The sequence below is a fragment of the Neopsephotus bourkii genome, unplaced genomic scaffold, assembly GCF_033783945.1.
Source record: "Neopsephotus bourkii isolate Nb327-2 ecotype Australia unplaced genomic scaffold, CSIRO-AGI_Nbou_v1 NB_973, whole genome shotgun sequence".
Taxonomy (NCBI): domain Eukaryota; kingdom Metazoa; phylum Chordata; class Aves; order Psittaciformes; family Psittacidae; genus Neopsephotus; species Neopsephotus bourkii.
In genome coordinates this window covers 298,824-314,650 of record NW_026901467.1, presented here as the reverse complement: position 1 = coordinate 314,650, position 15,827 = coordinate 298,824, and the positions used below count along the sequence as shown (strand labels likewise).

The following is a 15,827-nucleotide window of genomic DNA, read 5'->3' as shown; positions in this document are numbered from 1 at the left end:
GGTCCAAACACACTACTCTTAATAGTGTCCCGAAAATATGCTGTGTACGTGTAAAGCATTTACGTTCTGCAGAGGAACAGGACCAGCTAGTGAGGTTTTCACAGTCAACATTTACCATTCCTGACTTCAGAACAATGATATAGAATCACAGAATCATAGAATAGTTAGGGTTGGAAAGGACCTTAAGATCATCAAGTTCCAACACCCTTGCCATGGGCAGGGACACCTCACACCAAACCATGTCACCCAAGGCTCTGTCCAGCCTGGCCTTGAACACCACCAGGGATGGAGCATTCACAACTTCCCTGGGCAACCCATTCCAGTGCCTCACCACCCTAACAGTAAAGAACTTCTTCCTTATATCCAATCTAAACTTCCCCTGTTGGAGTTTTAAACCATTACCCCTTGTCCTATCACTACAGCCCCTAAGGAAGAGTTCATCCCCAGCATCCCTATAGGCCCCCTTCAGATACTGGAAGGCTGCTATGAGGTCTCCACGTAGCCTTCTCTTCTCCAGACTGAACAGCCCCAACTTTCTCAGCCTGTCTTCATACGGGAGGTGCTCCATGCCCCTGATCATCCTCGTGGCCCTCTTCAGGACTTGTTCCAACAGTTCCATGTCCTTTTCATGTTGAGGACACCAGAACTGCACACAGTACTCCAAGTGAGATCTCACGAGAGCAAAGTAGAGGGGCAGGATATTAAACTACTTCCTTATCTGGATTCCTCCCCCCCAAAAAAACCCATGTAGATCAGCAAAACCATGTCAGTCAATCAATGCAGTAGTAGCTTAACATTCTTCAAATATTCTAGAAAGAGTCCATTGGAGTGTAATCCATCCACTGACCTGTGATGGTCACAGGAAATAATCCACTCTGCAGCCAATTTAAAGAGGTTAATGAGCTGGTAAATGCTGTCTACTTTCCCACATACTGAGCAATGAAACTTAATATGTACAAAGCATCAAAAACAATCAAGCCAGGCACTCCTCATTATACTACAAATCATGAAAAATAAGACAACACAAACATCAGAATCTAGAGTTTCACTAAAACACAAAGAAATATGTGATTAACTGGTGTCAGCATCCAGTAGCTGAGAAGCTGGCCAATACATCCCTCTAAATAAGCTATATATATGCAGGCAAAAGGAGTATTTAAATAAGGAAGACTGAAATATAAGCTAAGGAAAGTCAGGAAATTAAAAGTGTCTAGTACTCTGTCCTTGGCTCACACAGGTATGTTTTACTTTGTACCTTAACATTTTCCAGCCCTTGTTCTTGTATCTAATTTCCACATAAAACTGGTTTCTCAGTAGACCATAAAGCTATCTTCTCCAATTCAACAACTGTTGATGTAGTAAGTCCAATCAAATCCATAGCAGCCTTTATGATTAGCGAAAGAGTACACAAAAGCTACCTCTACATGGAAATAAACCCTCCTGATTGCAATCTGTTAAAGTGACTTTATACAATTAAGAATTGATGGCTGCAAATAAGACTGCATTTGTTAGTAGTTTTTATTGGTGCAAGCGGTGAACTGAAAGAACAAGTAAAATTCTTCACCCCTTAGGCATTAAAAGGCTAAAAGATTTTTGAAAATGAAAGTGTCCAAGTCTACACCCTACAATGACGAACGATTCTACAGCCATGGTTCCAATATTCACTAATGGCTTTCTGTGTAATATTCTGCATATTTGAGGTTTGAAAGAAACACCTTCAACAGAAGTGTGATACCAGTAATCCATCACCCTACGACCAGCAAGCATTGCCATAACTGCCACAGCAAATGTAAGTCAAGAATCACAGAAGACATGTTACTTCATCATGCAAATTCTTTATATTGACTGTATGACCTGAAATAGACATGAAAAATATTGAATTCATCAATTTAACTTTTTCATTGGGAAACACTTGCCTTCATATTTTGCATGTATACATTATTATTTTTCTCTTGTAGGTAATAGGAAGAGATTGGCACTTTCTTTCAACCAAATCACATACGCTGTAAGACTCCGAAGACCAAATGATACCAGAAGAACTAAGACTGTAGTAGTACACATAACTTATATTTCATATATATTATCATTAAGGATCCCCAGGCATCATGGCATACCTGAGTATAACCATGATTATACATTTGCCCTCACTTTGGTATAAAGTTCAATCTAGGGTACCTAATTCTCAGGATGATTTTTAGGTTCTACTATTTGCTAATAAGAAGAAACCTCCAAAATTATTTTCCGTGCAGGGTAAATGACCAACTTACTGTTTGTTAGTGTAAAATTCTAGGCAATAAAATTGGAGGCCCATCCAGCATCCGAGATATCACACTGCAAATAAACTGGCAGGCTGCAGAAAGGGCACTGATCCTATGACACAATATGCAGATGGAGAATGTGGTTAATAGTGAAGTTGACCAGATGACCCAATGACTCTTCTTCAATTTTAACGCAGATAATGGAGCAAACTCAATTTTGCCAAGCTATTAGCCTAACAGTGTTTTTCTTTCCTAGATGTAAGAGCTGAGCAAAGGGTTCTTTTTGAATGCAAACTCCAGTTCACCTTGTGATTCTTAACACAAGGAAAGTAGAGGTCAGTAGGCCTAACAACAAAGACATTCAGAACCAATTCTATTCTTGTGCTAGGTAATGCAGAAGAGCAGAAACCTCTCAGCAAATGATTGCTAATGATAGAGGCCCACTATGACACAGTATTATTCTACACTGGTTAGACGTTTTCATAGCTGTTTCTCCATTAGGCCGCTCTGTTTTGCTTCCATTAAATCTGCCAGTTCCTTTTAGCAAGCCAGGTAAAGTGCCTTGTGATCATCAGGGAAAAAAAATCTTTTAACATTTCACAAGACTCACAAAAGCAAGAACAAGTAGTATTAAAATAGTCTCTTCAACCTGCAGTTATAATGTTTTGTATGATATTTTGCACGTCTCCAAACTGCAAGAATACTGACTCCTATTCAGGACCACAATCTGCTATAAAAGCAGCTTTAAGCAATCACTGCAATCAGCTGAACCCCATCCTAATATCAACATCTGCTGCACTGCATCAAGGAACATGTCAACCCACCATGCTAAGAATTACTTTTTTCTCCATAAAAATGCCAAGTAAGCTACATCAACAGAGGCTAAAAATTCAGTTTTACTGTTCAAATAATCAGAGAACTCTAGGGATTGTGGAAAATTTACCTAGAGATCTACAAATTAATACTATCTGTCTTAAGTGTAAATAAATCATCCTACTAACACATCGGAAACTTGAACAACATTGTTCCTAAGTTGTGTTCATGAGCCAGACAGACATTTGAGTCTGTATCCTAAGTCTCACCTTAACAGACTGAATTTACTTTGAAAGCCTTTATCATTAATATTAGTCCTGAGGCAACAGCCATTTTTCAAGCTGCCTGTGAAGTAACATACCCTGGAGGGATAGTCCAGACAATTCTGAAAGAATACAAATGCCACATGGAACATACTGCAAAAACTATGCAGAATTGGTGCAAGCCAAATTATGGGAACTCTTACAGCTGTTGAGCTGGGAATTTGCCTGGCTGTATCTTATTTCTTTATTTCAGTCACAATAATGATTTCATCAGCTCTCAGAAATGCTATAATACTTAGAAGCATACCTTACTGTATGAAAACCTAGGCATTTATGCTTCTCCAAATCACCGAAGAAGAGGTTTCTGTACCTGAAAGCACTGTATATGCTAATTCACAAGAAACACCAGCTGTGTATCTCTCAACACTTCGCTTTTACAGTGGTTAAAACAAAAATTACCTTATTTGTTACACATACAAACTGGTAATCCACTAACCAAGGGCTACTGAACTGGTAGTCTCCAACACAGACACAGACCATTAGCCAATTTTGATGTCCTACCAGGCATCCTTACACACATTCTTCAAGCATATTCTGTATTTCTAACTGACCTATCTGTCTGAACAGGAGATAACAGCCACAGCAGCCACGCAGATAGTGTGCAATATTTGCCTTTCTGACAGAAAAGGAGCTGACAAACCTTTCTTGGGAGTGTCCCTGAAAAATTACTGCTAAAAATGAATCGATAAAGCATTTAAGGAGACCTTTTAAACAGACTGGATAAAATTCTAGAAGAAGCCAAGCAAATAGGCTGTATGTCTATACAGCACTCAAAAAAAATGCAGTAAAATACAACTGAAGTCTTAATGTATTAAACTCTGAATGGTCTCAAGAGACAGGGCATTTTTTAGGATGCACGTGACACGGTTGAAGAATTACCATGTAACAATATAAAAACATAGTGCATTAAAACACCACTGGAATACCTAAAAAGCTGGGAAATGGTAAAATCCTACAGATAGGTGGAATTAAAGTCTGATGAAAATTCAGACTAGTGACTCAAGCTTAAATACATTCCGAATCTACTGAGTGCCTAAGAGGCACGTTTGTAGCGCAAACAAAATACTGTTTTTTGCAGCAGTTGAGATTCTTACACTAATCGTGCTCTCTCTAAATGTATCTTTCTTTAAATCAGTATCATGTATAATACTATTGATTAATTTGATTTTCATTTCTATTGGTATTTAAAATAATTCAATTCTAACAGTTTACAGACTAATGAAAGCAATATCAAAGTGAGAATACAACTGAAAATCCAAAACAAGGTAAGAGACAGAATAACTAAAATTAAGAAAATTAGCAAGGTATGTAGCTCTCGAAGAAGAGTTCAAAACAGTAAATGAATCAATTTCATTTTAATTCAAGGAAAAAACCCTTGAATTAAAACCATCCTTATTTGTGAGATGGGATTCTGAAGTCATAACCTATCCTGTCAAGAGCTACATTATACACCTTTAAATCTTATTATGGATTTGGGTTAGCATACTTACCTACTCCAAACCTAACTACAATTATTTTAAACACAAGGGATAAAATCCAAATGCAAAACCCAGGGAAGTACAAGGTAACACCTTGATGACTGACCACAATATGTCATGGCCTGAAAAATCAAGTGCTGTAGGGATCATGATACAACAGATATTTAAGGTATGAAAGACAGAAGTGTCTATGAATAATAAAAAGTGGAAGAGTGCAGAAAGGAATCTGCAGGAAACTGCTCTATAATATTTAATGAACTAGTCTGATATTAGCACAACAGATCTGTGCAGACCTCTTTGGGGGTCCATGCTAGCAACTATTTTCAAGCTATTTTAGAGCATCTAATTGAACTATTAGTACTCACATTTTCAGGTACTAAGTTGTAAATATCAGCTTATAAAAAAAAACACCTCTGTGAGTAAGGTTTTGTTTTTAGTGTCTCAGACACAGAACATTTCTGCATAGGTCTGATGTAACTGCCAGGGCGACCTTAAAGCAGCTCCAGTGCATAAAGAGGCTACAAGAAACCTTTGGACAAGGGCCTGTAGGGACAGGACAAGGGGAATGGCTTTAACCTGGCAGAAGGGCAATTGGGATGAGCTTTTAGGCAGAGGTTCTTCCCAGTGAGGGTGCTGAGGCACTGGCACAGGGTGCCCAGGGAAGCTGTGGTTGCCCCATCCCTGGCAGTGTTCAAGGCCAGGCTGGACAAAGCTTGGAGCAACCTGCTCCAAGGTGTCCCTGCCCATGGCAGGCGACTGGAACTGGATGAGCTCTGGGGCTTTCCAACCCAAACCAGTCTGCGATTTTATTTGTACAGTTACTCCTTTAGTAATGCTTGTTTGTTGTAATTCAAATACATCCTGTCTGGAATCATGAAAGTTCACATACATCACAGGTTTCTGTAGAAGCTATTCCCAAATCCTGAAACTTTTAGGGGGTTTTGTCATCTTAGTTTTCTTTTTAACTTGACTTCTTACAACCATTGATCCCTTCCTGGGAACTGATGAAAGAAACTCTTGTGTGTGCTACATGAATGGAGGGGTTTGGCTTCTTCGTTGCCAGCTTCAGAGGTCTCTTGTTTTGCTTTTTAGTACTGAAATAGTCTAACACCTCATCTTTCTTTTCCTCAAGAACTTGTCACCAGTTAGGCAGGAAAACTGAGGTGCTGTTTGGGTTTTGCAGATGCTGTCAAAGCTGTCTGCAGGCATGCAAACACATCAGGAGTCATGCATCTTGCTGAAGAAGGCTATACATCCATCAGTAATCCTGCCCCACATGAGGTCTATAAATGAGGTTGAGGTTCAGCAAGATGATTTTTGATACAGGGAAGAGGAATCAGACCTTACAATTGATCTGGAAAAAAAAACTGAATCAAACATGCTAAAAAAAGGTTTCTTGAGACATCTTACGGCATCTCACCCCATATTTTATTGTAATATCAGTGACAGACTTTGGGGAGGAACTTTTACTATGATATCTTTTATTAGGTTACCAATATAAGATGCTATAAAAGCCTGACAAGTTTCTGTTTCCAAAAGCTGTGACATATGGAAACATGCCCACTCACATATTTTACCTCTAAAAAAAACCCCACAACTTGACAAGAAGTTTGTTTCCTATTTATTCTCACAGTACTTTAGATCTACTCACCACTAACTTTAGACTCAGCTCTGTTGCTTCAAACTGTGGAATATCTATTCTCTCAAAATGGACAGGCGAGGACAATAAGGACAGTGGCAAACAGGACTTGCATATTTTCTTGGATAGCCAATTCTCAAGCTTATGCTAGAAGTACTGGTTTTTTTTTGGCTTGAGGCAGTAGAATCATAGAACCATAATATAGTTGGGATTGGATGGGACCTTCAAATGTCATCTAGTCCAACCTAGTGAAGATAATTAATTTCACCATTGTTTGTACAGCCTTGTCTTATGGCCTTTATTTTTGAGGCATCAAAACAATATTTTGGCTGTATCAAACTCTCACTTCATAGAAAAAGCCAGGAGAAGATGGCAGAAATAAATTATGCAATCTCAGCATTCCTTTAACATGAACCGGCCTGTCCTAATGTAAAGTGTGCCTATTGCCACCTCTGCAGATACGAGAGAATACCGGTATATCATTCTTGATCTAGGAATTAAGACAAAGCATTTTACCATTAACTAAAAGGAAAATTTCCATCTGAAAAGAAATGGCTACGCTCAAAATCATGGTGAAGAAGCCAGTGAGTTTTTTCCTGGGATCCTGCAACAAGATGAAAGATTCACATAGCAAGGATCTACAGATCTTTCACTTAGGACTCAATATCAAGAGAATTCTCCGCTGCCAATCAGGTTCTTTAAAAGAAACAAGCCAAAAGAGTGAGTCACTGATTATCTCTATGAAGTGTTAGGTCATTTTGGTGAAAAACATGGCTGTAATCACTATAATGCATCACTCTGGTAATTAAGCAGTTTAGATGACAACTGATCTCAACTCCCGGTATGCAGCACATATTCAGTAATTACTACTGCACTAAAATATTTTAGCTTCTCTTTGTACCTGAACGAGGCAGATTACACTACCCTAACAAAGAGAAAGTTTAGAGGTCCCCATCACAATATTACATAGAGAAAGATGTCTGATAACAGAAGCTTATTTAATCTATCAAACAAAGGGTATGTCTGTTGGGAGAACTGCAAAGGAAATCCAAATTAGTTTTCAAGGAGGTAATATATGCTGGAGGCAAACTAATCACAGCAGAACACAGTTCTACCTTGACTAATTTACACCAAGAAAGAAAACCCCTAAGTAGGCTTATGCTCACAACTGAGCCCACTGATGATTAACTTCAGTATTTCCTAATCCTGACAGAACAAATAAGGTGACAGATCAAATTAAATACAAAATTAAAAACCAGGTATGTCAGGTTCTCCATTAGAAGATTTATACCAAGGCTGAATGCTTGTTCTGAGTTTGATACAAGTTCTAGAGAATACAATTTAACAAGACAAGAATTCCTAACACACATCAAAAGCTATTTCTGCATAATTCTGTTTAATTTTATGCCACTATTACTAATCACCAAAAGTCAAACTTTAAGAAAATAAAAATTTGATACTCCCTTATCAGCAACTGAAAAAACTGCAAATTACAAAAAAAAACCTGAAAATACAATTGGACATAGTTACTTCTGCTACTCCTTTGAAGTGGAAACCAGCCATATAGCACTTTTTACATCACTCAAGAACTCTACAAGTCAAACCCATCTGCTATCAAGCATAAGGCCTAGCAGGCTACTCAGTCTTTCCCAATGGCCTGATCTTTTCCTGCATCTTCTTACAGAAATCATAGTCACTTTAACAGTAACTCTTGTGAGTCTTGACACTTTAAGAATTTGGTTCATGGTAGCGATATGGTTTAGTGGTGGACTCGGCAGTGCTGGGGTAACAGCTGGATTTGATCTTAAAGGTCTTTTCCAACCTCATTGATTCTATGATATTTTTCTGACACCATCTCTTTTGCATCCTTTACTTTATTTTTCTACTTTATCTAATAAACACCGTAAAGTAGCAAATTTATAGCCACAAACTTAATTACAGTAGATCATAGAGCCACTTAAAAACATGCATTTCATCATCAGGCATTTTTTTCTTCCAAATTACAACTTCAATAACAAAATAAGATATAATAATACAGACATTTAGTTAGTTGGTATGATTCCAAACATCATTAAAAGGAGATGAAAATGTACTTCCAAAATGCCAATTTATAGCTGTTACTATTAACTGTAGTATCACAAATGTGCCTATAACAAGAAAGGAATGATTCTGAGCAATGAAGCACCTGTATGTCACTATTTGGTTAACACAGAATCATAGAATAGTTAGGGTTAGAAAGGACCTTAAGATCATCTAATTCCAACCCTCCTGCCATGGGCAGGGACACCTCACACTAAACCATGTCACCCAAGGCTCTGTCCAACCTGGCCTTGAACACCGCCAGGGATGGAGCATTCACAACTTCCCTGGGCAACCCATTCCAGTGCCTCACCATTCTTACAGTAAAGAACTTCCTTACATCTAATCTAAACTCCCCCTGGTTAAGTTTGAACCCATTATCCCTTGTCCTATCACTACAGTCCCTAATGAAGAGTCCTTCCCCAGCATCCTTATAGACCCTCTGCAGATACTGGGAAGCTGCTATGAGGTCTAAAAGCCCCATTATAGAAGGCCATAAAATTGGTCAGGAAGGATTTCCCCTTAGTGAAGCCATGCTTGCTGTCACCCACCAACTTGTTGTTTTTCATGTGCCTTAGCATGCTTTGCAGGAGAACCTGCTTCAAGATTTTGCCAGGCACAGAGGTGAGACTGACTGGTCTGTAGTTCCCTGGGGCATCCATTTTCCCATTCTTGAATGGGGGTTATATTTCCCTTTTTCAAGTCGGCAGGAACTTCACCTGACTGCCATGATTTTTCAAACATGATGGACATCATGAGAACTACGAAAATATTTATTCTTCAGTAAATTTACTGCTGAGGGTCCTCCATCAGTCCTGAAGTTAAAACATTAGTATTGATACTTTCTTTTCTATCTGTAGTATCTGAAAGAAAGCATTAATAGCTTCTTGATCAAACATACAAGCCACCAGTCAATCCAGACACATGCAACCTTTATATCAAAACTATCCCCTGTAGCATGAACCCTCTGAACACTTTAAGTTAGCCTTGACAAATTCCCTCTTTTCGCCAAGAGATTCCTATGGTAAACATCTGCTTTATCACTAACCAAGCATTTTTCAAAAATCTTTTTCCATCCAGGTAAGAGTTTGGTAAAGTCTAATCAGGGAAAGCATCCCTTAAAATGCTCCCTTTTTCATTTTTCAAACTTTATAATAATTCAAATTGTTATAACCTAATAACAAATATGCTGGATACTTTCAGGATATTCACCAACTCCCCTGAAAAAAATGAAAAGCATAATAACACCACCAATAAATCATTATTGTGGTGATCAAGGATTCTTTTGTCTCCAAAAGCACTCCAAGATAGCTTTCTACCCTATATTTCAGCTGATAGCAAAACACACCAACCAGTATGCATTTTAAAGTATAGTTTGCAAGGAGCTAGAAAATTATGCTCCAAAATATTGACAATACCTACTACTATATTTTGAATATGGGTTTAATTTTAGTCCCACACTAGCAAAGTTCACTGGACAAAAATGTGCCTAATTCCTGTGCAAATAAAACTAACTTTTATTCAGTTTTAGCATCACTTTCTTAATGGTTTCAATAGCAGAAGGATTAGCTCATTTATCCCACTAGTAAAAACCAGAGACCTGAGGACCCTCATTCAATTTCTGATGTTACACTTCTCAGACTGCAAAATTCATGAAAGAATCAGTGAAAAGGGGGAATCATAGAATCACAGAATGGTTTGGATTGGAAAGGACCTTAAGATCATCCAGTTGCAACCCCCTGCCAGGGGCAGGGACTCCACACACTAAACCATGTCACCCAAGACTCTGTCCAACCTGGCATTATATGTCTAATACTAAATAGGAGCAACCCTGTAGTTTAATCAAAGCAATACTGTTTCAGTGCTAGTTTTAAATAAAATATTATAGAATAATATTATGCTGCAAATAAAATATAATGTCAAATATCTGTTATTTTTAGAAAATATGCAAGTCAGCCATATTACTTCTGCTAGAACTTTGTAGACAACAAAAAGCAAACTTTCCATGGATCTCTGCAGACAGGGAAAAAGAAATTTTCCATGTTATTACACAAAAGTTTTGCAGCAACCATTTAGCAGTCTGAGAAAAAAAATGGTGACAATGGGAACATAAAACACCACTACTGTATTTACTACAAAAACTAACTGAAGTGATTGCCAGGCCTAGAAAACAAGATGCAATCTGTTCTACATGGAACGGCATGTATGAGAATAATGTTGATGTTATGGTCAGAGAAGCATTTCTTTTTACGGTAATAGTATAGTCTAAACATTTTCCTTCCATTAAAAAAAAACAACCAAAACAACCACCAAAACACTTCCATGATCAGAGTGCAGAAGGCAGACAATGTTCTGGAGATGTAGACTGCATCCAAACCCTGCTTTAAACACGTTCCCTCCAAGTAAAAATACAATAAACTATTGTGCAGAACTGTTTGAAGAGTAAATAAAAATTCTTCAGAGTAGTTTCTTCCACCAGTGTTCCACTCGACTGCTTGCAAGGAAATCTGAATACTAGCTAGGAGCTTCTGGCTGTAAATATCATTGGTATGTCAGATTTCCCTCTTCCCTGCCTAAACTTCTTCTCAAATTACGTTCAGATTCCTGTGGTACCATAACAACTTCAATACAGCATGTATTTCAGTATTCTGTAAAGGTTTCATTCCCATTTCCACTCCCAATTACTGCTGGTCTACATTTTTCATCCTGGCTGCACTGCAGTATATATATCCTTACAATATCTGTGAGGTCTTGCAGCTTTAACACAAGATTGTTAACTACTATATCAAAACCACATCAATATATGTACTGAAGTGATATCATATATTATATGATATGCAACAGATTTCACCATGTTTTTATCAAAACGTGTCAAAGCAATGCAACTCCTGATGACAAAATAAGGGAGTCATGCAGAAAATGGTTGTTTGGCCTTTTGTGGAAGTCATACGAACTTTCTTTCAATTCCATTCATGGGAATGAATACTCCTCAGATGGGCAACTTAGTTTTTCAAGTTTAAATGAGGATAAAAATCCAAAACAAATTCTGATAAAACTGTTTTGCTTTGCCTGCTATGGATCAATATAATGTGTAATACCAAAACACTGCTTCTCACCCCCAGGGGGAAATTGCAGATGATCTTACATTCACTTGGAACCCAGCACAAGCTTTCTAAATGGCCACAAACCATTCCTAAGTATTTCAGGAAGATACCAGAATCTGCATTCACTGTACTCTGCAAAAACCCTGTGCAGAGCATGAAAATTAGTATTAATGTGTACCTAAGATAATTTGTATTTTTTAGTCTACAGAAATCATTTGTGAAAAATTATACAGAATACTGTTCAGACTCCTAAAGGAAACTGTTGAGGTGTATTAATGTCATATTTTATTTCTGTTCTAACTGTGGCATGCTATCTTTAACTACTTTATTCTAGAACCCAGTAAAAAGGCTGGACTTGAAACTAACTAGAGATTGCTTATGGTTGTTTTAAGTTTAGAACATTCATTACTTCACCTGAAGGAGTGTCTAACTGATAGCCTTGAGCAAGGATAGAGTACAGCACTATCTTTTTCTTTACAGACCATTCTCCAAACTTTGCACATGATCTCACATAGCCATATTCACTAAATCAAAGGAGAATTTGCAAAGTATCACAGAATCACAGAATAGATTGGGTAGGAAAGGACCTCAAAACCCATCCAGTTCCAACCCCCTGCGATGGGCAGGGACATCTTCCACTAGACCAGGTTGCTCAAAGTATCTGAACAATGCAGGACTATTTAGAGTGCAGTCTGAAGAACACAAGTACATTATCTATATATAGTATTTTATTTGTATAACTTTCATCCATTATATAAACCAATGCGCAAACACTGGAGAAAAAGTAGGGCCAATGCTTATTACTGTGTGTACACATCTATATTTTATAGTTCTGTTGGAATGTGTGCATGTAAGTACATATATATATTACAGCATTTATATTAATCTCCAAAAAATTAGGACTAACCTGTTTGTGCTAATAACTGGAGAGAATCTAAAGCCAGCTAAACTTACGTGAGATGCTCCTACATGGCTTGGTAAGGAAGGATTCAGCAGAAGTTAACTATCAACCATATCTTCCAATGAAGCCTTCCCTAACCTACTCCTATTTTCCCACTTTCCTGTGAAATTGATGTAGTTTGCATCAAACTCCTACTTAATAAGTCTACTACATCACTTCAAAGGACAGTCTTCCATAAAGCACATGATGAAATACATAAATTTAAGCACTTAAAGCTGTGTGGCATTTTTTGAACAGGTCTATACAGACTCTTACCATCTCTTTTGTATCTTCTGCTAATGGCAAAAACGTAGCTTCCAGAATAGCAACTTGATCAGTGCTGAGCTTCTGCCACAGACTAATCAGCATAATCACCAGATGGGTGGCACTTTTCAGCTTTGTGAATGCCTGGAATATGTTGGCTTGATTTTCCACTGATGCATCTGCTAGAGCTATTACCTGCAAAAATCACAAACATCTGTTAAGGATAATTTTACCATCCATGAACACTTAACATTGAAATTACCTTTGGCACACTTCTATTTTCCTTTAGAAGATCCTGAGGAATTCTGTTTTTCACAAACACAAACCACAAAGTATTAAATTCATTATCAAGATTTTTCTTTTGCATACCCAAGATAACAGGATCAATCTATCTAGTATAATCAGTGTAGAAAGGATTGTTTCGAGCATATTCTTCAGGCATTCCTGAGCTTGATTCCCATCATAATACATAATAACACACTAACTTTCAGTTTTATATCACACAGGACAAATCTCCAGATGACCAGCACGCCTACTGTATGAATCAAAAACAATACATTGATTTTATGCAATTAAAAATGCAGTATGTAATTATTTCCAGATGAACAGAACTGCAATCTGTTATTTTATTAGCTCTCGAGTCTCTCCATCTTTTGCACTAGTTGCTTAAGCTTTTATGCTAAGATGTAAACATTATGGATCATGTATATGAAGGCAGCATCACTTCACTTGCCAGACATCATGAAAAAAATCAAACTGAAACACCAGATTCACTTCTTCTAAGATGATAAAATAGTTGTGTTGAGTACTTCAAGATGGGGAAAAACAGAAGAGCCATTATATGATATTCAACTCAGTTCCAAAATAACTTGTCACTGTATATAATATTGTAGACTCACAGCATTACAAAAATTGTTATTCTGAGAAACTTTGCTATAAATGCCTTCTTTCTTGAAGTACAATGTTTAGATATTTTCCATCGCCAGTGAAAAGTGAAGATAACAGTGATTTCACTATGCAATTTCAATATGACATGTCAATATGACAAGAGATTTTCCACACTGTTGGCACTGAACTACTTCAGCTAAAGGAAAGGGGTTTATCCTGGGTGAGCACAGCTTACAAGACCTGTTCACATGAACACCACTGCATCTTCATGTTGGCTGGATAATACTTGGCTTACAGCAGTGCTGATTACCTTCACTGCCATTTAAATCAACCCAAAGCACCTCCCTCAATCACATTCTCCTTTTGTTTACTTATCTGCAAAATGGGGTAATAGGTGCTTGACTGGAATTGTGAAAAGCCTTGCAGAAATGCAGTTAAATTGTAATTAGTATTACAACAGAATTTACAAAGGAAAAACTTGCAGAGCTTGATCCATTAGCATTTGGCAACATCAGGGAAACGAAAATACTATACGATGCATCTTCAGCCGGGAATTAAAGCCAACCAGCTGTTAGCATTTGGTGAAGCAAAACTATTTTTAATCTGCAACACTGGCATTAGAGACGAGTGTGTGTGTTCCCTCCAAACTCCCATGTGACTGGGAAGATAAAGAAAACAGAGTTTTAGGGAACGATAAATATGAAACATTTCAAACAAAATGTGTTGATAGCTTTTGGTTTATGTTTTAAGATGTAACATTTCCAAATAACATGGAGAACCCACAGGACACCCAAGAGCCCAAACACTACATAAATTAGGGCCCAGTAACAAACAAAACCAAAAAAAGCCCAGCTAACCATGAGAAGAAGTGAGATGTTAATCCCAAATAGAGAAAACCAACATGACATAGTTCAGTTGGAAGAGATTAATAGTATCACAAACATACAACCTGATGTAATCGTGCCTCATCAGTTTGCTCAGACAACAGCTATGATGCTCTTCATACCTCACGTTCTACAAAAGGTTCAGTTCCACACTGCCATTATATTTCAACAGTTATGGGTGACAAAGCTCCACCACAGACACAACACTAAGTAGTACCCTACACTAGTTACATCTCACCACTGCAGCCAGTCATTGCACAGCTATACAGCTTCACCTTTCTGAAAAAGCAAGCTACAACAGTGAGGTTCTCCTCAGTCTAACAGAGGCCTTCAAACATCTCATTGCCTTTCCTGTCCAATAGGCATTTGAGAATTCATGAATTAATTCCTCGATGATCTCTCACTCTGTGCTATATTTCAACTTAAACTGTATAACTCTGGCCTTTTACATGGCATTTCACCTTAAGGAACCTTCATTTCAGAATTTGCTTTCTTTCCATTTTATAATCAAAGGAGGTGCTCACCTCTTCACAGGCTATACACGTAAAACAAATCTCCCAGTACTCCCAAACAATACCTAATGTACCAAGCCATTAAGCTGTTTTGAAAGCACCTTCATAAGAAAACATGAAAATACAGCTGTTAGGGAAGTTTGCCTTTGGTACAAAGTTCTAAAGTTCTAATGCACATTAATACAAGACAAATATACACCAGTGACAGGCCTAAGTTTCTAAAGGAGAGGTGCAGTCTTGGAGTGTTGCAGGTCACTAAAACACACAGCAATTAAATCTTTACATAACTGCATATATACAAGTTCAACTTCTATACTTTCAGAGAAATCAAAAAGGGGGAAAAAAAACCCTCATTTCTAAGACCTAATCATTCTGTTAATAGATGAATTGACCTAATACAGCTTTCTGAGATCTGGAACACCCAGGATAACACAATATGAATCATAATACTACAACGTATGATATACACATGGCATACACGGCCATGGTAGCTTTAAAAAAGCCTATACCATATAAAAAAGGTTGCTTGGACAGCACCCCTTAAGATATGTCGAGCTGAAAGCCAAAGCAACAGAGAGCAGCTGGAAGAACTAAAGATAGTCTGAGATTGTAAGGTTCCACAGTAAGTACTTGATCTCAGGCAAA

At 37.7% G+C, this 15,827-nt stretch overlaps 1 protein-coding gene across 5 annotated transcripts in view; it reads right to left on the bottom strand.

Annotated features, from left to right (window-relative positions):
- The window catches only part of BBS9 (Bardet-Biedl syndrome 9), a 260,226-nt gene that overhangs the window by 134,840 nt on the left and 109,559 nt on the right, over positions 1-15,827 (bottom strand). For all 5 annotated transcript variants that reach the window (XM_061359380.1, XM_061359383.1, XM_061359382.1 and 2 more), the window contains exon 19: positions 12,911-13,093. In XM_061359380.1, coding sequence (XP_061215364.1) covers positions 12,911-13,093 — 183 coding nt within the window. The remainder of the gene's footprint in view (positions 1-12,910; positions 13,094-15,827) is intronic.